The sequence below is a fragment of the Eimeria tenella genome, genomic scaffold (assembly GCF_000499545.2).
Source record: "Eimeria tenella Houghton genomic scaffold, Eth_scaff5, whole genome shotgun sequence".
NCBI lineage: Eukaryota > Apicomplexa > Conoidasida > Eucoccidiorida > Eimeriidae > Eimeria > Eimeria tenella.
In genome coordinates, this window is record NW_013543395.1 from 628,441 (window position 1) to 650,644 (window position 22,204).

General features: G+C 57.4%; 3 protein-coding genes across 3 annotated transcripts; 2 read left to right on the plus strand and 1 right to left on the minus strand.

Annotated features, from left to right (window-relative positions):
• Window positions 1-872: 872 nt before the first annotated feature.
• On the plus strand, window positions 873-3,831 carry ETH_00011295 (RNA pol II accessory factor, Cdc73 family protein, related; the record flags this gene model as incomplete). The annotated part of the gene is made up of 5 exons (XM_013377374.1): window positions 873-1,965; window positions 2,078-2,260; window positions 2,625-2,847; window positions 3,385-3,448; window positions 3,691-3,831. 5 exons carry the CDS (start codon window positions 873-875, stop codon window positions 3,829-3,831), a joined length of 1,704 nt encoding a protein of 567 aa, XP_013232828.1.
• A 680-nt stretch (window positions 3,832-4,511) lies between these two features.
• Window positions 4,512-11,726, minus strand: ETH_00011300 (uncharacterized protein; the record flags this gene model as incomplete). Its single annotated transcript, XM_013377375.1, has 6 exons — window positions 4,512-5,430; window positions 5,593-6,471; window positions 6,663-7,551; window positions 8,000-9,137; window positions 9,868-9,995; window positions 10,229-11,726. 6 exons carry the CDS (start codon window positions 11,724-11,726, stop codon window positions 4,512-4,514), a joined length of 5,451 nt encoding a protein of 1,816 aa, XP_013232829.1.
• Window positions 11,727-12,391: 665 nt separating this feature from the next.
• Window positions 12,392-21,200, plus strand: ETH_00011305 (DEAD/DEAH box helicase, putative; the record flags this gene model as incomplete). Its single annotated transcript, XM_013377376.1, has 12 exons — window positions 12,392-14,308; window positions 14,776-14,866; window positions 15,186-15,346; window positions 15,777-15,929; window positions 16,175-16,294; window positions 17,101-17,379; window positions 17,814-17,938; window positions 18,156-18,552; window positions 18,844-19,001; window positions 19,268-19,336; window positions 19,579-19,656; window positions 19,964-21,200. The coding sequence occupies 12 exons, from the start codon at window positions 12,392-12,394 to the stop codon at window positions 21,198-21,200; spliced, it is 4,785 nt and encodes a 1,594-aa protein (XP_013232830.1).
• Between the last annotated feature and the right edge of the window lie 1,004 nt (window positions 21,201-22,204).

Genomic DNA, 22,204 nt, shown 5'->3' on the forward strand with positions numbered 1-22,204 from the left:
GCAGACTAAGAGCGAACACTTTGCTGCAGCTAAAGAGCAGCACAGCAAAGATGAAACGCACAAGATAGTTCAGTGCGCAGCTGTGTGTAGTGCTGTAGCTTGCTGCAGGCGTCTGGCGGGCATGTGTTTTTGTGGGGGTTCCTCATTTCCTAGGAACAAATTTAATAAAAGTTTTTATAGTTTGGAAAGTAGATCTATTTGTAAGTAGTTATAAATGACCCGGTGGTGGTACGACGCAGACGCAGGAACTGCTGCGCAGTTGCGCCTTCGTTTGGGGTGTTGGAAGTCTGGTATCCCAGAGAATCTCCTGGACCGCTGCATGCGCAATTTTTGTTTCTTCATATCAGTTATTTTATTTGTTTTGCGTTTTTACGTTTCAAGTGCGTTGCTTGCTGCATGCGGTGGCAGTCGGGGGCCTCGGGGCCCTCAGCCCCGCGCTGGCTTCTGCTGCTGCGCTCATCTGCAGCCTGCAGCTAAAGGAAATGGATAAGAGACAGATAAAGTGTTAAAATAACTCTCAAGAACAAATTACACTCGACGCTAACACCACAGAGAGCAGCGTGGGGACCCCCCATCCCTCCCGCATGCAGCAGCAGCTGGGGGATCGGGTAAAGCGTTTGCCGCTGCTGCGTTCTTTCTGCGGATTTTGAGGTTTTTGCTTCAACTCCAAATATTTATTTTAGTTTTGGGGACTTCTGAGTCGGTAGGCGGCTCTCTTTGAAGGGCCCTTCTGGGGGCCCTGGCGATTGGGTGTGAGTCTGCTGCTGCTGCAGCAGCAGCAGCAGCAGCAAGAACAGCAGCAGGAGCCGGAGCGGCAGCAGCAGCAGCGACCAGTTGGCGGCGGCAGGCTCGTCGCCCGCGTGCCGCCTACAATGTTCCCCCCGGCCGCTGCTGCGGGCGGCGTCGGCGCAAACAGCAGCAGCAGCAGCAGCAGCAGCGGGCGGCACTTTGTGAATCCGCTGGCGTTTCTGCGGGCGGCGTACGAAGACGGCCCCGAGGGCTGCGAGCTGCAGCAAGTGGGGGGCGAGGAGCGGCTGGTGCTGCTGCAGCGGAACTGCTACATCAGTGCAGCAGCAGCTTCGGGGCTGGAGAGCCGCAAGCGAGAGGCCTACACTGTTGCGGACTTGTGGCTGCTGCTGTCGACTCCGAAGGACTCTTACAACTATGTGGCGATAACGGAGAAGGGCCACAAGTACATAAACGTGTTGGAGCGGGCCAAGATCCAAAGCGCGATAGCTGCGCCCTTGCCCCGTGCTGCTGCTGCAGCAGACGCTGCTGCTGCTGCTGCTGCTGCCGCGCGCCCCGGCACCCACCCGCCCTCCGCTGCTGCTGCTGCTGCTAGCGCCCAGGAAACTGCTGCAGCAGAAGCAGCAGCGCTCCTCGCTGCGCGCAAGCAGGAGGTCTTTGCTGTTGACCCGCTGCTGCCGGTGCGAGTGCCTGGAGAAGACGATGCCCGGGGCGCCCAGGCAGCAGCAGCAGCAGCTGCTGCTGCTGCAGCACAGCAAATCAAGTGCCACTGGCCGCTGCCCCAGTGGTTCGAGGGAGAGCCAGACCTGCCGCTGTGGGGCGCCCTCGAGGACGAAGCCGCAGCAGCAGAGTCCTCCTCCACCAGCTCCAGCAGCAGCAAGAGCAGCAGCAGCAGCAGCAGCAGCAACGTGAGTCTGCTGCGGCTGCAGCGACCGCTGCACCCGCGTGCTGCTGGTGTGCTGATTCGCGGCGTCTCTTTTGCTGAAATTTTGGGAGATTTGGCAGCTATTGAAAAAGCCCGGCGGGCCAAGAGGCCCCTCGATGCATTTTGTTTCAAGACCTTCACCCCCTACAAGCCTGCTGCTGCTGCTGCTGCTGCTGCTGGCACTACTGCTGCAGCAGCAGCGGAACCCGCAGCAGCAGCGACGGCCGCGAGGCCGCAGCAGCAAAGAAAACTCGGGCCAACGGCACTCATGGGGGCGCCCAGAGCCCCACCATGTAAGTCGCAGCTGCTGCTGCTGTTGCTGCGGCTGCTGTTGCTGCTTTCTCTGTTGCGACTGCTGCACAAAGCTCGCTGGCTTGTCTGTCTCTGCGGCTGCTGCTGCTGCAGCAACGCCGCGCTTCTGCGTGCTTGATGAGGTGTGCGTACACCTGAAGCGGCGGCCGCTGCTGCTGCTGCCCTCCTTAGCAGCAGCAGGTTCTGGCTGTCTGCTGACGAAAGACAATGCCAAGGCTTTCTTGGAGGGAGGGGCATTTGTTGACCCCAGACAGGCCCACAGAGAAGCAGCAGCAGGTCTGCTGCTGCTGCTGCTGCTGCTGCTGCTTTTAGGCGTGCTGCGGTTTACGGTTCCTCATTTGCTAGCGTTGCTGTTGCCCTTGCTCCCACTGCTGCTCGTGCTGCTGCTGTTGCTGCTTGTGCAGCTTTATGCGCTCGCTGCAGGAGTTTTTCTGCTGCTGCTTCTGCTGCTGCTGCTGCTGCTGCTGCTGCTGCTGCTGCTTGCCTTGGTGCACCGGTGTTTGTTATCTAGACTTGCCGCAGAGCAGCGCCCTCTGGTTTGTGGGCTGCTGCGCGCCGTTTGCTGCTGCTTCTGCTGCTGCTGGAGCTGCTGCGTCGCTGCGTGCATGTGCGTCTGCTGCTGCTGCTGCTGCTGCTGCAGCCGGCTTTCCAACCCCTGCGGAAGGCCTTTCGATTCGGCGGCGCATCCGCAACCGCGAGTACACCTTCAAGGCCATGGAGTGTACGTACACCCCAAAGTTCACCCCTCAAGACTGGGCAGCAGTTGTGGGCGTCTTTTTGGGCGGCGGCAGCGCAGAAAAAACCAAATGGCAATTCAATGGCTGGCCCTTCAGGGGCTGGGTCGAGCTGTTCCAGTCCTACAGGTCTGCTGCTCCTGCTCTTGCTCCTGCTGTTCCTGCTGCTGCTGCTCCTGCTGGTGCTCCTGCTGCTCCTGCTGCTGCTCCTGCTGCTCCTGCTCCTGCTGCTAGTGCTGCTGCTAGTGCTGCTGCTGCTACTGCTACGACTACTATTTTTACTACTCCTGCTACTGCTGAGTGGGCGTTTGGGAGCTGGGATGAGCTGTTGCAGCCTTACAGGATAGCTGCTGCTGCTGCTTTTGTTGTTTGCTTATCTGCTGCACACGCGCTCGGGCGTTTGCTGCGGCCCTTGCTGGTGCTGCTGTTGTTCCGCCGGCTGCTGCATCTGCTCGTGCTTTGCTGCTGCTGCAGCAGCAGCTGCTGCGGCCTGCGGCTTGCACAGCTGTTGCTGCCGCCTCATCTGTACAGAAGAGCCTTCTGAAGAGCTCTTGCTGCTATTTTTACTGCTGCTTCCTTCGCTGCTGCCGTTTGTGTTACTGCTGCTTTTGCTGCTGCTGCTGCTGCTGCACCGCGTGCTTTGCTGCTGCGCGTTTGCTGCCGCAGGGGAGCTTTGTTTGCTTACGACGAAGACGCCATCCCACCAGAGGTTCTCCAGTGGAATGTTCGAGTACGCTTCCGTTGCTTCTGTTGCTGCTGTTTCTGCTGCTGTTGTAGCTTCCGCTGCTGTTTCAGTGATAGGACAGTTGTTCGTAGCAGCCAGCCCTTCCGGCGCCTTTGTTGCTGCTGCTGCAGCCGCTTCTGACTCTTGCCGCTGCTGCGGCCGTGAAGAGTTCTCTCTAGAGATGTTGCTCCCATTTGCTGTTGTTGCCACGTGTGCTGCTGCTACTGCTGCTGCTGCTGCTGCTGCAGGTGTTTCGTCTCTCCCGCAGCCATCGTTACAACGACGCAGCAGCAGCAAATGACTACTGGCGGTTTCTTGAGGATTTTCTTTTGTCCCCGCGGCAGTTACAAATCAGCAGCAGCAAGAAGATATGCGTCTCAGGCAGTTGAGACTGCTCTGCTGCACCAGCTGCTTCAGTCAGGCGCAGCTGCAGCAGCAATGGCTAGCACTGCCACGTCTGCAGCAGCAAAGGTCTGCTGACGGTGCTGGTGATGCTGCAGCAGCAAACAGTAGCTTTTGCACTTTTGCTGCTCCTGTCTATGCCTGTATAGGTAGTGAAGAAGTGACCCTGCACCAGCAGCAACGGCAGCTGATGCTGCTTAGGCTGCTACTGCATCAGCAGCGTCTGCTACTGCTGCATCGGCAGCACCGCCCGCTGGTGATGGTTGGCCTGTTGCTGCACCAGCAGCAATCGGTTTTATGTTTCAATGGTGCCTTGTTTGGCCTTGTGGTACAGGGGCCCTAGTTGCTGCACCTGGCAGCAGCAGCAGCAGCAGCAGCAGCGGCGGCATGTCTACGCCAGCCTGCAGTCTCTTTTGCACTTCATTCGCAATGCTTTGTACTCGTACTTAACTTCTTTTTCCCGCAGATTTCGTTTCAGTCTTAGTCATTTAGCCTTTTACTTGTTCATTTATTTATCGTTTTTGTGTCTGCCTCATTTTACTTGAATATAAAAGCTTTCGAGCTTGAATTTACTCAAAGTACGAAAAAGACACGCTGCCGTTGCTGCTGCTGCAGCAGCAGGAGCTGCTGCTGGTGGTGCAACAGCTGTACCTGCAGTGTTGTCATGTCAGTCAAAAGCGGCCAACAAATCCTCTGTCTCTTCTTTAGACAGCCAGTCTTCCTTTTCTGCAGCAGGAGCAGCAGCAGCAACTGCTGCTGCTGCTCTTGCGGGTGTTTCGTGCAGCGACGAACAAGAGGCTTGCTGGGGCGCTGCTGCGAGCTGCGGCTGGTCTTGAGCTGCAGCTGCTGTCACCATCTGGCTTGGTGCTGATGCACGGTGCTGCTGTGACTGCTGCTGCTGCTCTTGCTGCTGCTGTAGGATATCTGCTGCAGTAGCGAAGTGGGGCATGCGCTGGTGCAGCGACGGCTGTGACGACCAGTGAGGCTGCTGCGGCATGTGCTGCTCCTGCTGCTGCTGCTGCTCATGCGGCATGCGCTGCAGTTGCTGCTGTGGCGGCAGCAAGAGCTGTTGTTGCTTCTGCTGCTGCGCTAGCCATGGCCGTTGCTGCCGCTGCTGCAGCTGTGCACTTGCGCCTTGCTGCCCCACTAGTTGTTGCGGCTGCTCACTTTTGACTATTTGCTGTTGCGGCAGCTGCTCCGTGAGCGGCTGCTGCTGCTGGTTCGCGGACAGCTCTGGCTGTAACGACTGCTGCTGCATGGCCTGGCGCTGGTTAGTGAAGTGCAGCAGCTGCTGCTGTTGCCGCTGCTGCCCCTGACACTGCAGTTTGACGACCCAGCCCGAACCGTTCGAAGCTGCAGCAGCAGCAGCAGCAAGGGCGTTTTGTGAGGGCTGTTCGTGAGCAGCCTCCGCTGCAGCGGCCGCCGCAGCAGCAGCAGCAGGCGCCGCCTGAAAGTGCTGGTGCAACTGCAGCAGCACCGGCCACAGTGAAGCCTCAAACGTCAAGTGCGGCATTAGCCAGCGACATAAATCTCCAGAAGATGGCCTGTGTCTGCTTTCCAGCAGCACCACGACTCCGTAGTCGCCCCTGAGTCGACAGCAGCAGCAGCAACACGGCAGCGGTAGAAGCAGCATCAGCACTGGCAATAAAAGCAACGGCAGCAGCAGCCGCAACACCAGCAGCAACAGCAGCAACAGCAACAGCTGCAGCTGTAACAGCAGCTGCTGCTGCTGCACGCGTAAGACGTACACGTGCCGAATGCATCTCCCTGCTGCTTGGTTGAGGGCTCTGTAGGCCTGAGTGGAGTACCACCTGGACCCACTGACCATCTGGGTTTGTTGCTGCTGCTGCTTCTTGTGTTTCTGCTGCTGCTGCTGCAGGCAGCGAGCGCTGCATGCGTCGTTGTAGTCGCGCTTCTTCTGAACTTTGGGGTCCCCCAAAGACGGAAACGGCAGCCCCACACAAAAGACGCCGCGGCACAAATCGTCATTGAAGGAAAGGCCTTCGCTGAGTTTGCCCCTGTAGACAGCCAGCAGCAAGGCGTGGCCTGCGGACTTGACTGCGGCCACGAATTGCTGCTGCAGCAGCTGGCTCGCTGCAGCAGCAGCAGGCGTTTCCACGAGCACGTGCCGCTTCAGCTGCACCAGCACATCCCATATTGTCTTCCTCCCATGCCGGGAAGCTGGCATCTTCCTCCGCTGCTGCTGCTGCTGCAGCTGCAGCTGCTGCTGCTCGAGCCACATGGGCTCGCGCTGCCAGATCCGCTGGGCTTGCTGCAGCAAACCATACCTCGGCAAGAACAGCAGCACCCCTCCAGGCACGCACTGCAGCAGCCTTGCTACTGCCCTGCCAAGATCTGCAAGAAACTCGGGGTTGTTGAGGTTTGTTGCTTGACAGCGCAGCTCCCGCTCCTGCACGGTGTGCCGGTGCTGCTGCTGCTGCTGCACCACTTGCAGCCGCTGCGCCGCTGCTGCTGCTGTCGTCGCAGGCGAAGCCAGCGGCTCTGCTGCAGTGCTGGAGGGCAGTGCAGCAATAGCTATCACCTTTAGCTGCTGCTGCCCTATCACGTGTCGCGCCTCAAGAGGGGGACCCAACAGCCGCTTGCCAAAGGCAGGACCCAACTCGGACCTGCAGCAGCAGCAGCAGCAGCAGCAGCAGTTGCCAGACCTATCAAGGCGCGGCTTTGAGAGCACACTAGCGCAATGACCAGAACAACAGCGGCAGCGTCAACTGAAGTCGCAGCAGCAACCAATGCAGTACCAGCAGCAGCAGCTGCAGCAGCGGCAGCAGCAACTGCAGCAGCAGCAGCAGCAGCATACGCGAAAGAGTCAAAGGGCGCCAGCGTGCCTGAAGCAAGGACAACAGTTCTGGCGGTCTCAGCGACGCGGGAGAAGACGACGGCGGGCAGCAGCAGCCAGAGGTGTACAGACACCTTGCGGATTGCGTCCTCCTGCTGCTGCAGCGACTGCTTCTGCTGCTGCGGCAACGCAGCAGCAGCAAGGAAGTGCCGGTCCGCAGCAAGGCGAATGGAAGCAGCATAAGCTGTGGGGTGCTTCGCCAACAGAAACAAACAGTAAGCCAGCTGCTCCAGCTGCTCCAGGCTGTCACCTGCTGCTGGGGGCCCCAGCCCCACCAGCTCTGAAGCTTCGCTGCTGCTGAGCGACAGGACTTCTACACTTTCCCCCAGTACTGTTGCTGCTTCGGGTGTTGTTAAACCTGCTGCTGCAGCAAAGCCTACAGCGCCTTCTGGGGCCCCGCCGCCCCAGCCCATCAGCTCGAGGGATACGCTGGGCTCGTCTGCTGCTGCTGCTATCGCTACGCCGCCGTGCACTCCTCGTCTGCTGCTGCTGCTGCTGCTGCTGTTCATTCGCACGCTCCGCTGCAGCTCCTCGCGAATCACGTGCTGCTGCTGCTGCATCACCCGCTGCAGCAGCTGCTGATTCGTTGCTGCATTTACTGCCACGTCTACCAACTTGGAAATCGGCGCTGCTAGCCTCCCTGCGTGCAGCGCAAGACGCTGCAGCAGCTGCTGCATCCTTGTGTCTCTCCTTGCTGGTGCTCCTGCTGCCAGAGACGATGGCAGCAAACGCTCAAGAGACTGCAGCCACCGCAGCAGCTGCTGCAACTGGTCCACAGTTATGTCTATGCTCCCGACTTCCCTGCAAACGTCTTCTATATTATGTGCTTCGTCTACTATCACCACGCTGCCTGCAGCAGCAGCACCAGCAGCAGCAGCAGCAGCATAGACAGTAACAGCCACAATAGCTGCAGAAGCCCTGGCGCCAGCTGCGTCAGCCGAAAGGCCCGCGCAAAGGGATGCAGCAGCAGCAGCAGGTGAGCAGCTTGAAAACTGACAGCAAAGCCCGAAGCAGCAGCAGAAACAATAAGTGCAGCAGGGCTCGCATTCACCACAGCAGCAGGAGTATCACTAGCAGCAGCGTTGGAGGCTTGCATTGATAGAGAGCAGCACTAACAGCAGGAGCCGCAGCACGAGCAGCACTAACAGCAACAGCACCAACAACAGCAGCACTAACAGCGACAGCGCCAACAACAGCAGCACTAACAGCAGAGGGACTAAAAGCAGCAGCGGCAATAGCAGCAGCAGCAGCAGCAGCCCTCGGAGCAGCAACAGCAGCAGCAGCTGCACCAGCAGCACCAGGTAGAATAGATGCGACTTTGGTTCTCCTTGCCACTCCAGGGTCCACAACAAAGGCGTAGGGGCACACCACAATATCAGCCCCTTGGGCCAGCGCCTGGCTGCTGTAGTAGGCGCAGCCCCCAATGCCGCCGCTGCTGCTGCAGTCTGCAGCAGCAGCAGACAGCGCCTCAATGTCTAGCACGCTTTCGCACTTGCTGCTGCTGCTGTTGCTGCAGGCAGCACCGTCAGCGCCGTCTTCCGGTTTTCCCTTCACTGCTGCGGCGGATGGCCCTGCTACGGAGGTATCTGTTGCTGCAGCAGCAGCTGCTGCTGCTGCTGCAGATGCCGGCTTAGCAGCAGCAACAACAGGCGCAAGGGCATGTGCTGCGAACTGAGCAGCATAGACAGGGTCAGAAAGGCGGACGTAATGGGGGCAAATCCAGCAGTTTCCCTGGCCCGCAGCAGCAGCAGCAGCTGCTGCTACAGCTGCTGCTCCTGCTCGTGCTGCTTTTAACGTTCCCTGCGCAGTCCCTTCATTTGAGTCCCCCCCAACGGCTTCTTCGTCTGCGTCATCTTGAGACCCGAATCGTTCTGCTTTTGTTGCTTTTGCTGCTGCTGCTGTTGCTGCCGGGGTGGACCGGGCGGTGACAGAAGGGGGAAGGGGGGACTCGCAGGCGGCAACTAGCAGGTCATTTTGTTTTGCTGCTGCTGCCTGAAGCAGCAGCTGCTGCTGCTGCAGCTGTTTCTCCGTTAAGCCCACCGCTCGTTTGCCCAGCTTCTGCAGCCACAGCGGGGGCGGCGCACACTGCTGCTGCTGCGGTTGTTGCTGCTGCTGATTTTCGTCTGGCCTGGCTGCTGCAGTAGCAGTAGCAACAACGGATCGCAGTGCAATGTTTTGCTGCCTCCGAAGCCTTTCCGTGAGCCTTGCTGAGGCACGACAGTCGACGCCGCTGACGGGGGCAGCAGCAGCAGCAGCTGCAGCAGCAGCAGCAGCTGCGGCCGCCGCAGTGCCCCCCACGGTCCCTGCTGCTGCTGCTGCTGTTGCTGCTGCTGCTGCTGTTGCTGCTGAAGACCTGCGAAATGAGCACAAGTGCTCTCTCGAAGCCAAATGGACAGCTCGAGGCCTGAAGGCCGTCCGCCGTATCTCTGAAATCACCTGCACGTACACCTCACCATCAGCGGACGCAAAAGAGCAAACTCAGTCTGCAGCAGCCTGCAGCAGCAAGCAGCAGCAGAGGCAGCTCAGGGAAAAGAAAAGGACAATAAGAAGGGCAGCGAAACCCCTGCGAGCCGCAGCAAAGATCGCAAAAGATGCTGGTTGCTCGGTTGAGACAGGTGCAGCAGCAGCAGCAGCAGCAGACAGAAATGAAGGCAAGATATAAGGAGAGCAGCAGAGCAGCAGACAAGCAACACGGAGAGGGCAAGACGGAGCGAAAAAGAGAGACATCAGGAGGCGCAGGCCTGCAAAACTAGACAAAATTGACGCCCAGCTAGCTAGCTAGCTAGCTGGGCAGCTAGCAAGCTACTTAGCAAGCTAGCTGCCATGCTAGCTAGCTGCCTAGCTAGCCAGCTAGCTAGAAACAAGCATGGCTAGCTGCCTAGCTAGCTGCGCACGCAAATGGCTAACTAGCCAGCTGCCTTTCCCGCCAGCGCCCCAGCTGGCGAACAGCCAGCTGGCTAGCTATGGAGCTCGCCACGGATTCCGCAGCGCAGCGCCGGCAGCAGCAGCAGCTACTGCTGGTGCTGCTGCTGCAGCAGCCCGCGTCTACCCGCGCACTGCCGGAAACAGCAAAAAAGGAGCAGAACTGTGGGCTAGTGAGAGACGCAAAGAGACAAAAAGAGAGCTAAAGAGCAGCAGCAAATGCCGAAGCTGCTGCTGGCCCCACTTGCTGCCCCTGCTTGTGAGTCCTCGTCAAGTACAAAATGCAGCAGTGCCCTCGCCGCCCAGACTGGAGGCTCTCGAAGCGCTGCCAGCCCAGCGCCCCGCACAGCAGCGCTGCTGTCTTCCCGGTGCCTGCGCAGCAGCAGCAGCAGCAGCAGCAGCAGTACCAGCAGCACCATCAGCGCAGGCGGCGGGAGTTTAAGCAGGCGCACGGGCAGCAGCAGCTACAGCAGCTGAAGTGGGAGCTGCGGAGCAGCGGCACCATTTCGCAGCAGCAGCACACGCAGCGGCAACAGCGCAGCAGAAGCGGGCGAAGGAGCACTCAGCAGCAGCAGCAGTAGCAGCAGCAGCAAGTCGCAGCCCACCTGTAGGGGACTCTAAGATGACGTGCTTCTTGTGCATGCATGCGCTCACAATTCTGTCCATGATTTGCTGCTGCGGTTCCAAGATTCTCTTGTGGTGAAAGGGGATAGAAAGCCCGCAGGTCGACACCATGCGGCGTATGTTTGCTGCTGCCAGGGGCGGCAGCGCCAGCGGCCCGATCTTGCTGCTGCTGCTGCTGCTGCTGCCAGTGGAGGCGTTCAGGACGCGCATGTCGACCAGAGGGATGCTAGTGCTGCTGCTGCCGGTGCTCGTGCGGGTGCTCGTGCTGCTCTGGCTGCTCAGCGTGCTGCTGCAGGTACTGTTGCCGCTGCAGCAGGTGCTGCTCGCAGCAGCAGCAGCAGCAGAAGCAGCAGTAGCAGCAGCAACCAAAAAGGCACCGTTGGCTGCGCTTTCCCCTGGAGAGCCCTGGAGAGCCGCTGCATCATCTTTAGGGGGATCGCAGCTCTTCACACCAAATGCGAAGCGGGACAGCTCTTCTGCTGCTGTTGATGCTGCTTCTGCTGCTGCTGCTGCTCGAGCCGCATACGGCATATTTTCTTGAGCAATTGACACTGAAGCTGCTCTGGTGCCTGTTGCGTCGGCAGCCGCGGCTTCCATGACCGCAGCTGCAGCGGCCGCGGCATCTTCTGCTCCGGCAGCAGCAGCAGCAGCAGCAGCGGCTGCATCGACTTCTAAAGGCTCCGCCTTCACAATCTGCTGCTGCTGCTGCTTGCATTCCGTTGGCTGCAGGTTTTGGTCCCCACTATCTTTGTGGCCCTCTGTCTTTGAACACTTCGGGAGTGGCTTGAGAGCAGGCAAATCTGTGTTGCTGCTGCTGGTGTTGCTGCTGGGAGCAGCAGCAGCAGCAGCAGCAGCGCGAATGTCAGCTCTCAGCTGCAGCAGCGCCAGCTGCTCAGCAAGCAAGTCCACACTCGGGACAAAGGGCCGGGGCCCTTGGGGCCCCACTAAGAGGTTTTGGTAGCAGACAGCAGCATCTTCTGCAACAGCCGCTGGTAGCTGCTGCAGCTGCTGCTGCAGCTGCTGCTGTTGCTGCCTTTCATCTTGCGTTGATGAATTCTCAGAAGGCGCGCCCAAGATGTGGCGGTACTTTTGTTGCCGCTGCTGTTGCTGCTGCTGCTCCTGCTGCTCCTGCAGACTCCTCTTCGCTAGGAAGCCGTAAGCGGCCAGTCCGAGCTGCTGCTCTGTCTGTAACCGTTGCCTTTTTTGCAGCTGCTCTTGCTGCAGCTGTTGGTGCTGCTGCAATTGTTGCTGTTGTTGTTGCTGCTGCTGCTGTTGTTGTTGCTGCTGCCCCTCTTGCTGTTGCTGCCGCCGTTGTTCTTCGTGTTGCTCCTTCTGGAGCTCCTGGCTGTCGGGCTTGGCGGGGAGCGGCACAAACTTAAGGCCCCTGGGGCCCCTCGCAGCCACGCGGCGCTTCCCTGCGGGCACCACAGGCAGAAAATGGGTCCCTTCAGAGTTTGTGTTTCCGCTGCTGCTCTGCATCCCTGCTGCTGCAGTTCCTGCTGCTGGCTCTGCAGCAGGCTGCTGCCCCCCCAAACTGGGCAGGGGTCACCCAGCAGGCCAACGCAAGGCAAGATTCCCCTCAGATCGTCTCAAACAAAACTATAAGTTTAAGACAAACATGAACAAACTGTGTTCTGCTGCAGCTGCTGTGGGCTACTGCTGCACAGCAGCAGCCCCGTGGCCTTCGCCAGAAGGCCCCCGGGCCCGAGTGGGGTTGTTGTTATGGGGGCCCCTGAAAGAAAAATAACCCATAGAGGGCCTTATAGGAAATCAGGAGCTTATTAGTATTTAATTTCACAGGAAGTGGTAGAGATCGCCTCAAATACGACTACTTTGGCTGCTGCTGCCCACAGCAGCAGCGGCAGCAGCAGCCACAGCAACAACACCAGCCAGCCTCGCTCACGGCCCCTGACCAGTTCTATGTGAGGTTGAGCGTCAGCAGCTGCAGCTGCGTCTGCTGCTGCCGTACAGAGCAGCTAGCCAGCATCAGGCGCAACACCAGCCGCTGCTGCTGCACACACGCTGCTTCAACAGCATCGGTGGGACACTGAACAGCAGCAGAGCCCGATGAAAGGAAACGCACCGCAGGCCAAGACGCCTGTTGCAGCAGCAGAAGTCTGTGCTGCTGCTGCTGACTGCTAGCGATGGTAAGGCAACATCGACCCACACGGGCACCAAACCCACCTGCAGCAGAACCAGCAGCAGCAACAGCAGGAGCAGCAGCAGCTGGCCCGTGTTCTGTAGTGAGCAGCAGCGGAAACCGCGCAGATGTTTCTGGGTCGCCTGCATTCCGGCTTCAGCGGCTGCTACTGCCTCACCAGCAGCAGCTCATCTCAACAGCAGCAAGTGGCAAGGCGCCTTTGAACCCACAAAGAAACCAAAATGCTGCTGCTGCAACTGCTTGTGCTGCTGCTGCTTCTGCGGACAAGCCCTTATACTGCAGCAGCAGCAGCGATGACGAGATTGAAGAGTGCACGCAGAGGCAGCGCAGGAGTAGCGGCTGCTGCTCCGCAGCAGCAGCAGGTGGAACAGCAGCTGCAGCAGCAGCTGCAGCAGTAGCAACAGCGACAGCAGCGACGCCTTCTACAGCTGCGACGCCTAGAGAGCTCAGCCCGCAGCAGCAGCAGCAGCAGCAGCAGCAAAAGCGCTCACCGGATTGTGTAGATGCCCCAAAGGGCGGAGCAGATAACAAACGAATTCGCCTGGCTGCTGCTGCTGCCGCTTGCAGCAGTAGCACTGACAGCAGCCAAGAGGCCTGCAGCAGCAACACTTTGCCTTGCAACGACTTGCAGGGGTCATCTCGCTGCAGCAACAGCACTTCCCAAGCCTGCTGCAGCAGCAGCAGCAATAACGAAGACGCCGGAGCCCTACAAACAGCGGCGGCAGCTGCTGTGAATCAGCTTTCCAGATTGCTACTGCTGCTGCTGCAGGGCAGCAGGAACAAGGTAAGGCGAAACGATCAAGCAAACTCCGCAAGTGCAGCAGCAGTATCAGCAGCAGCAGCAGCTGCTGCTGCTGCAGCACGGGCCGACCCTTCTGTGGGGGAGGCCTTGAAGGCTGCGCTGGGATCTGTAAAAGATCTGCTGCCTTTGCTACGTCCCCCTCCAGCACCGGATACAGCCTTGTTTCTTGAGCTGCAGCACGAGGAAAAGCGGCTGCAGAAACGTGAGCAGGATAAGCAGCAGCAAGAGCAGCAGCAGGTGCATCAGCAGCAGAAAACAGAACACCTTTTTTCGGAGGAGGAAACAACCAATACCTCTGCAAAACTCGGCGACGAATCCCATTGGATCATCAGCAGCCCTAGTGACCAAACAGACGAGGAAACAGCAGCAGCAGCAGCAGCAGCAGGAGCAGGACGGGCAGCAGCAGCAATGCGAGACGCAGCTGCCGACGGCGTCACGTCTGAAGACTCAGCAGCAGATGGCGCAGCAGCAGCAGACATTACAGATGATGATGACGCAGATGAAGACTCGACTTTGATCGGAGAGAGTTGGCCTTCATCCGCTGCTGCTGCTGCTGCTGCTGCTGCGAACGACAAGCTCTGCAGCAGCAGCAGCAGCGGCCCCCCCAGCAGCCGCCTTTGGCGGCGGCGCCGCAGCAGCAGCAGCAGTTACTGCGAGGCACTGTTCAGCTCAGACGACGAGTCCGTCGCTTCAAATGGGCAGCAGAGGCAGCAGCAGCGACAGCAGTGGCCGCGACAGCGGCAGCAGAAGCAGCAGCAGAAGCAGCAGTCCTCCCAAATGAGTTCGGCATCTTCCGTTTCCCAGCACAGCAGCATGAGTAGCATCAGCAGCAGCAGCAGCAGCAGCGTGCTGGGCGGCGCCCGCAGCCTTAGCAGCAGCAGCAGCAGCAGCAGCAGCCAGTTGGGCATATCGTCTGACTGCAACACTGCCTCAGGTGCTGCTTACTGCGCGTTCGTCTCCTGGTGGAGCGCAGGAGGTGCTGCTGCTTTTCCTGCTGCTTCGCTGAAGGCGCTGCAGCAGCAGCACCAAATGTCTCTGTCTTCGTTCTTCTCCACGGACACGCCTTTGGCCCGGCAGGCTCTCCAGCTAAATAGGCAGGTGCTGCAGCTGCAGATTCAGCTGTCAAGCTGCTGCTGCTTGTGCTGATGCTACTTCCGCTGCTCCTTTGTTTCTGGCTCCTTTCAGCAAATCTTCTTATCTACTTCTTACGTCTTTAGGTGTTATTCATTCATGATCTTTTCCTTTTTCTCTGTTAGTTGTTGCGTTTATTCCATGTTTTGCTGCTGCTGCACTACGTGGTTTTGCTGCTGCCCGTGCCTGCTCTGCCCCTTTCATCCCTTCCGGAGCCCGCGTAGCCTCTGCGGCTAATTCTATATCTTTTACGTCTTTACTGCTGCTGCTCCTGCCGCTGCTGCTGCGCTGTTTAAGCGCTTCAGCTGCCCTGCGGGAGGTAGGAACTGTGGGGCCAGTGCCCAAGCAGTTGCAGCAGCAGCAGCAGCAAAGCAGCAGCTACAGCAGTAGCAGCAGAAGCAGCAGCACGTTGTTGGCTGCGTCTGTGGCCTCAGATATTTAAGCACGACTCCCTGAGGGGACTGCAACTTCCCGCCATTTCCGCCGTCTGCAGCGGCAAAGACACTTTTGTCGTGATGCCGACGGGTCAGCAAGGCTGGTGATGCTGCTGCTAACTCGCTGCAGCGACGCTGCTGCCAAGTTTGCTGCTACTGCTGCCGTGCTGCAGCGTCGCTGCTATATTTGCTGCTACGTTTGCTGCTAATCTCGTTGCTGCAAATCTGTTGCAGCTGCTTTTGCTGCTGCTAAACTCGCCGCTGCCAAGTTTGCTGCTGCATTAAACAAATCAAATCGCGCGCAGCGCAGTCTGCGTCCGGCCTATTCTTGCCATCCCGGGCGCTGCTAAGTCTGTTGTTGCTACGGTTGCGAGGGCTGCTGACCTGCTGCTGCTGCTGCTGCTGCTCAGGTGGAGGCAAGAGCTTGTGCTACCAGTTGGCCGCGCTGCTGCTGGGTGGCGTCTGTGTAGTCGTGTCTCCGCTGCTGGCGCTGATGGAAGACCAGCAGCGGCACATGCAGCAAAAGGGTCTTTTTGTGGAAAGGCTGGATGCCTCTTTGTCTAAGCCTGAGGTTCGCAGGCTCTGCAGCTGCTGCAGACACTGCTGCTGCTCCTGCTGCTCATGTTCTTGCTGTTGCACAGCGTGCTCCACCGGCTGCAGCTGCTTCCTTGGGGTTTCTGATGCTGCTGCTGCCTCTCTCGATCTGGCTGCTGTTGCTGTTGCGCCTTAACATTTAAACGTCTTTCCTGCTTCTGCAAACTCTTTCCAGTGATTTTGCACTCGCTCCTGATGCTGCTTATGCAGCAGCTGCTGCTGGTGCTCCCGCGGCAATTGCTGCTGCGACGGCCACTGCCGCTGCTACTGCCGATCCCACCTCCGCCTGGGCCGCGGCTGTTGCACCTGCAGCTGTGTCAATGTGTTGCTGCAGCCGCCCCCACGTTGCTTGGACAGTCTCAAAATTGCTGCTGCTGCTACTGCTGCTGCTGCTGTTGCGGCTGCAGGTGCGTCGGGTATACGCAGACCTCCGCAGCAAAAGCCCCAAGACTCAAGTGCTGCTGATAACTGCCGAGAGGCTCTCGCGTTCTAAGCGGCTGGCCGAGGCCATGGCGGCTCTCCACAGCCGCCGCCTTCTCCGCCTGTTTGTGGTTGACGAGGTCAGGGCCGCGCAGCCTCTTCAAAGGCCTAGCCAGCGTTTACGGCTTCGGGTTTAGAGTTTAGGGTTTGGGGTCTAGGGTCTAGGGTTTCGTGTCTGGAGTTTAGGCTTTAGGGTTTAGGGTTTTAGGCTTTAGGATTTAGGGTTTAGGGTTCAGGGGTCTTGAGTGTATGGTTTAGGGTTTGGGGTTTACAGTTCAGGGTTTAGGGCTGTAGGGCTTAGAGTTTAGAGTGGCGGGATCCTCAGGCTCACTTGGTGTCTCAATGGGGCGAGGACTTCCGTGAGGAGTATTTGTCGGTATCCTTTTTGAAGACAAAGTATAGAGGCGTGCCCATAATGGCTCTCACTGCGTCGGCCTCCCCTGAGGTGAATTCAACTTTTTCCTTTTTTCTTTAATAAAGGTTTTGCTTCCGGATCTGCACGTTAAGTCTGCCTTTCCCAGTGTCAAGACAGCCCAAATGTCTTCAAAATAAAACGGGATTGACTCAGTTCAAACCATTTTTTGTCTTTGTTCCTCAGCTGTGCCTTTCGGCGATATTTGCGTGCGTAGTTTTGGGTGTCTCTGGGAATATGAACATCCCTCTCTTTCTTTTTTCTCCTGCTGCTTCTTTCCTGTTGCCTTCCGTCCCTTTGCCTTTGCCTGTCTGCCTGCGGCCGCATGCACAAGCAGCAAAAATGGCTCTTCTGTATTGGGTTTTTTGTTCTTTTGTTTTCCAATTGTCGCCTGCTTCTCCTCCTTTTCGTGTCGCTGCACTAGATCAGCATTTCTGTCGATGCAAATCAGCGTTCACTTTTTTTAATACTTAAAAGTCTGGCTGGGTCCTTTCTCCATGAGTACAAATAGGCTTATGTGTATCATTTTTACAGTTACGTTTAAAGATACATGTAGGAATGATGTAGGAATGATCATGCATGCATATGCATGTATACATACATGTACCACATGTACACCCACACACACCCACACTCATCCACACGCAAGCACATACACACGCACACACACACACACACACACATATATATATATATATATATATATATATATATATATATGTATATATATATATGTATATATGTATAGATGCATATGTGAATGCACAATAAGCGAATATGTATACGTATAGAAGTACCCCAATTTGCATCTTCACATGTGCTATTTTTGGGCTTTGCAGCTGGAGCGCCGCGTGCTGTCTTTGCTGCGCATTTCCGTTTGCTGCTCATTTCGCATGAGTTGCGACCGCCCGAATTTGTTCCTGGAGGTCCACCGCAAGACGAAGGAAACTGTGGCTTTTATTGCTGCAGCAGTTTCCTCTCCGCCCCTCGCCGGCTGCTGCGGCATTATCTATTGCCTTTCCACAAAAGACTGCGAGGCTCTCGCAGCCAAACTCAGCCAGAGGGGAGTCCGCGCGGTGCCTTACCACGCTAAGATGACGCACAGCAAAAGAGCTAAGGTCTGTTCCTGCTGCTGCTGCGGCTGCTGCGACGCTTGGCTTGGCTGCAGCTGCAGCAGCTACGCGGAGACGTTTGTTGGTGCTGCGGCTAAGGGGACGAGTGCTGCTGCTGATTTGCTGCTCTTGCCGGCGTTCGGATTACTGCTTTTTGCGCTGCTCCTCCTGCTGCTCTTTTTGGCATTACCTTCGCTGCTGCGTTTCGGCCTTGGCTTTGCTGCTGCTCCTTCTGCTGCTGCCGCTGTTTTGCCTCATCAGTGCTCCCGCTGCTCGCAGCCAGTCTGTTGCCGTTGCGAAAGCCCAGGGCCTTTTAACGACTCTCACAGCAGCGCGCGCAAAACCTGCCCTTGCATCACTTTTTCTGCCTGCAGGCGCCCCTGTTACTGCCATTTTCACTGCTGCTGCTGCTGTTCTTACTGCTGCTGCTGCTGCCTCAGGTTTCTGCTCAGTGGGGTACCGGGGCTGCGTTGGTTGTTTGCTGCACGGTGGCTTTTGGCCTCGGCGTGGATCGAGCTGACGTTCGTTTCGTCTTCCACCACTCAATGCCGCCCTCAATAGAAAGGTTTGGTGCTGCTGTTTTTGTTGCTTGTCGCTGCTGCAGTCTGTGCTGCTAGCAGGGCTTGGTTGCTGTGCCATTTTCTCTTGCTGCAACCTGACAGCATACAAAGAGTTAGTCTCTTTGTTGGATATCGATTTCAATTTTGGATTTCTGCATTTGTTTGAATATTTGACAGAAATGGAAGGACGTTTTCTGTCTTCTGCTGCTCCTTTTGCTGCAGGTACTACCAGGAAATAGGGCGAGCAGGGCGCGACGGCCAGCCCGCCCGCTGCATCCTATTCTACCTACCTCACGACGCCACGCGGCTAAACAAGCTGCATGCAGAAGGGGGGGCCCCGTCGCGGGGCCCCCGCAGAGGCCGCGGCAGGAACAGGGGCCCCCCAGCGGTGGCCGCAGCGCAGCAGCTGGCGGCGCCCTTCGTGTTGGGGCCCTCCAAAGAAGCACTCAAGGCTAAGGGGTTAGAGGAGATGCAGCGCTACTGCGAAGAAGACACGGAGTGCCGGCGGGCCTTTTTGCTGAGGGCTCTGGGGGAGACGCAGCCTGCTGCTGCAGCTGCAGCAGCAATTTGCAACGCCCAGTGTGACAACTGTTGGAGAAGGCAGAACAGCCGCATCGAGGTATGGCAAGAAAGACCCTTAGCATTGTACTATGGCTTGTTTGCTTGCGCGCCTTTCTTTGCGTTTTTTTTTGTTTTCTATAGCAGCACGTCGCCTCCTTTGTTTCCTTTCTCTGTGCATATCTGCCCGATTGTTTTGCTGCCTGCCGCCCTTATGATGTTTTCACTATTGAACGTAGTTGCTGTGTTTGCTTGCAATTCGTCTCTTCTGCCACTTTCTGTGCCGCACTTGCTCGCGAATTCGCTGTTTCATGTCACCTTCCTGCTTCGTCTGTTTCTGTGTACACATTAGGAAGTCGATGCCGCAGAAGCAGCAAGAGTTTTGCTGCTGCTGCTGCATGCTCACGATGCAGCAGCAGCAGGTGACGGCCACAAGCCAAAGCCTCTCACCCGCCGCTTGCTGCGCCTAGCGTCGCGCAGTGCCAGCGCGAAGGCAGTCCTAGACAGGGGGTGCCTCCACTGACTGCTGCTGCTGTTGCTTTCACTGCTGCTGTTGCTGCTGCTGCTGAGGCTTCCACCTCCAGCTGTTGCGGCGGCCTTCTGCTGCTGCTTCGTTCTGCTGGTGCTTTCTTTTGCTGCTATTTCTGCCCACAGAGCTGGCGTTGGTTCTCTTGCTACAGTTGCTGCTTGTGCCGCAGCTACCGCCGAGAACCTTCTGCTTCTCCATTCTCAACCTGCCCTTCTGTGTTGCTGCTGCGGTTGCTGCTGGGCTGCAGGGCTACAGACATGAGTTGCTACGGGGCCCTGCGCGGCCTCAGCTCAGACCAAGTAGATGTCATTATATGGTGAACACAGCACATCTTTCTGTTCTTCTCACCTCCCTTTTAGCAGGTTTTTGCTTTTTTGTGTTTTTGTCTCTCTTTTCATCACTCAATCTCAGTCTCTACTCTCGCCAGCGCTTTCAATTTCCGTTTGCTCCCGACCATTTGCGTCGTTGCTTTTTGTCAACTTTGTTTCTTCTTTGGCCTTCGACTTTTGGAGCTCAGCTCCCTCGCTGCTTCTGGTGCTGCTTCTGCTGTTGCTGCAGCGAGATGCTGCGGCGATCTCTTCTTAAGGAGGAGTTTGTCAAGGGACGGCGGAAGTACAGCGGGACCAGTGTGCTGCTGTAAGTCTTCCCTGCTCCCGTCTTGCATTATTTTTTTCTGTTTCTGTTTTACTTCTCCGTTGGTCTACGTCTCATTTCGGACTGTCTCAGAAGCTCCTTTCTTCTGCTGCTGCACTCCTTTCTGGCCCCCAAGACATGCTTTTCTGGCAGCCTCTGCCAGACTCTCTTCTTTAAAACTTCTCGAAATGTTCACTCTTGCCTGTCTGTTGCTTTTGTCTCTTCTGCTTCTTCAATGGCCTCCAGCCTCTGTGGTGTAGCCCTTCTGCTGCATATCGTGCGGCTGCTGTTGCTGCTGCTGCTGCTGCAGTCCCGGCCCAGCGGCCCACGACTTCCTGTGCGAAAGCCGCCCTTTTGTCCTTCGGGTTTGCGTCCCTAAAGGTGCTCCGAAGCCACTGCCAGCAGCAAAAGCAGCACCATCTGCAGCAGCAGAAACAGCATCAGAGGCTACAGCAACACCATCTATTGGGCCTAGTGCCCCAGCCCCTGCAGGTGGGACAAAAAGCAAGGCTGGAAATGGGGAAAGGGCGCCTACACGCGCCGCTGCACCAGCAGCAGCAGCAGCAGCAGTAACAACTTCAAGCACAGCGGCACCAGGACGGCCAGCTCCTAAGTGGCAGCAAAAGCCCCATTACTTCCCCCCCCAGCCTGTTGCTGCACCCCTTCAGTTCTTTTCTGAAACGGCGACCACGAATTTTGTGCAGCAGCAACAGCAGCAGCAGGTACATCCTGCTGCCGCCGCTGCTGATAGCTGCAGAGAGGCAGCGGGTAGAGTCCAAGCATCCTCTGCTGCCCATCAGGGGGGCGGGGGCCTCAGCGCTAGAACCTCCGAGAGAGACAGAGGCAGACGGCGCAGTGCACGGTCAGATGCGGCGGCAGCAGGCTTGCTGCGTGATGCAGCAGAAATAACTGCTGCTGCTGCTGCTGCTGCTGCTCGAGGCGTGTCTCTGGCTGGAAGAGATTGCGCAGCATTGCAACAAAGGAGTGGTCCTCCGATAGCTCCTGTCCGTCCTTCCGTGTTCTACGGCTTCGAATCAGATGACGAAGGGACGTGGAAAGCTCCAACATACTTTTCTGCAGCAACGCCAAGTACGACACCCGCCGCAGCAGCAGCTGCAACTGCAGTGACTGAAGCAGGTGGTGCCACAGCAACAGCGAGGGCTACAGGAGCAGCTGCAGCAGCAGCTGCAGCTCCAGCAGCAGCCGCAGCAGCAGCTGCAGCTCCAGCAGCAGCTGCAGCAGCAACTGCAGCTCCAGCAGCAACTGCAGTAGCAGCTGCAGCTCCAGCGGCAATTGCAGCAGCGCCAAGAAGTAGCGCAGCAAGTACAGCGGCAGCCCCTGGAGCAGCAGCTGCTTCTGACCTTTCCAGCTCCATCTCCAAACCCATCGCGTTGTCAGGCTTGGGATCAATCCCCTCCTCAGCAACGATCTCGGGGTCCCCAGGAGCCCCTGAAGCTCCGCTGGATCCCGAGGCCCGCAGGCGGCGGCTGGCAGCTCTCAGGCGTAATGGGGTTTGTGGTGTTCTTCCTTCAATGTGGCTGTCCTAAGACAAGGAGAACTACCTATTTGTTGCTGGTCTTGTGCTCAGGCTTGCGTACAACACTTTGTCATTCAGCTAGCGTCTTTTTGTCTCTGTTTGTGTCTTTGTTTCGTACTCTCTGGGTGTTTGTCAGTTTTATTGCGTCCTCTTTGGCGGGCTTCAGTCAGAGCCTGTGGGGCCACGTACTGGTTCAGCTGCCTCTGTGGTGTGTCTGTCAACTTTGTGTTTCGCTGGCACCTCTCACACCTTCATAACCACTGTTTGGGTCTCGGTAAACCAGGTTTATCTAATTCACTAGTGCTACTTCGCAGATTCGCTTGCTGCTGCACCGTGGATACACAACTGCTGCGCAGAACAGCTACATTGCTTCAGCAGCACTGCTCTAGAAAAGCTGTTATGTTGCATGGCTGGCTGTAGGCAGTCGCTGCAGGAGTGACACAGGCAGCACACTGTAGGCCTCACAACAACAGCAGCTGCTGCTGGCGGGCTCACAGCAACACCAGGCAGACACAGCTAATGCTTTGCACTCCCGAACAAACGGTTTGCATGGTAGCTTGCAATCCTTTGCAGCATAACCGAAAGCAGTAGGCTCCTTGCTCCCATGCCCAAGCCACAAAAGGCCTCGTTCAATACGCAGTACAATCAGCAGTCCTCATCCTCATACTGCCGCTCCACAGACGCCAATAAAGCGTTCTGTTCCCCCCAAGGAAAAGGCTCGTTATAATCGCGGATTGGATTTTACGGCCTAAATAAACGAGTACGTTCAACTGCCCGTTAACTTCCAACAGCAAAAGAGGTTCTCGCGGGCTGCTTGCAGCACTTTATGGTACACGTATGGTCTTACAAAACGCCCCATGTGGACAAAAGGGCAGAAACGCGCAGATAAGGGGGAGCTGGGGCCTCTTAGGTTGCACTGGCGCTGGACTCCTTGTTCCTGGAACGTGATCCCTTCCATTTTTTCGGCCACAAAGCAGCAGGCAAATACGTGAGCATGCTTTTCCCCCGTCCTGC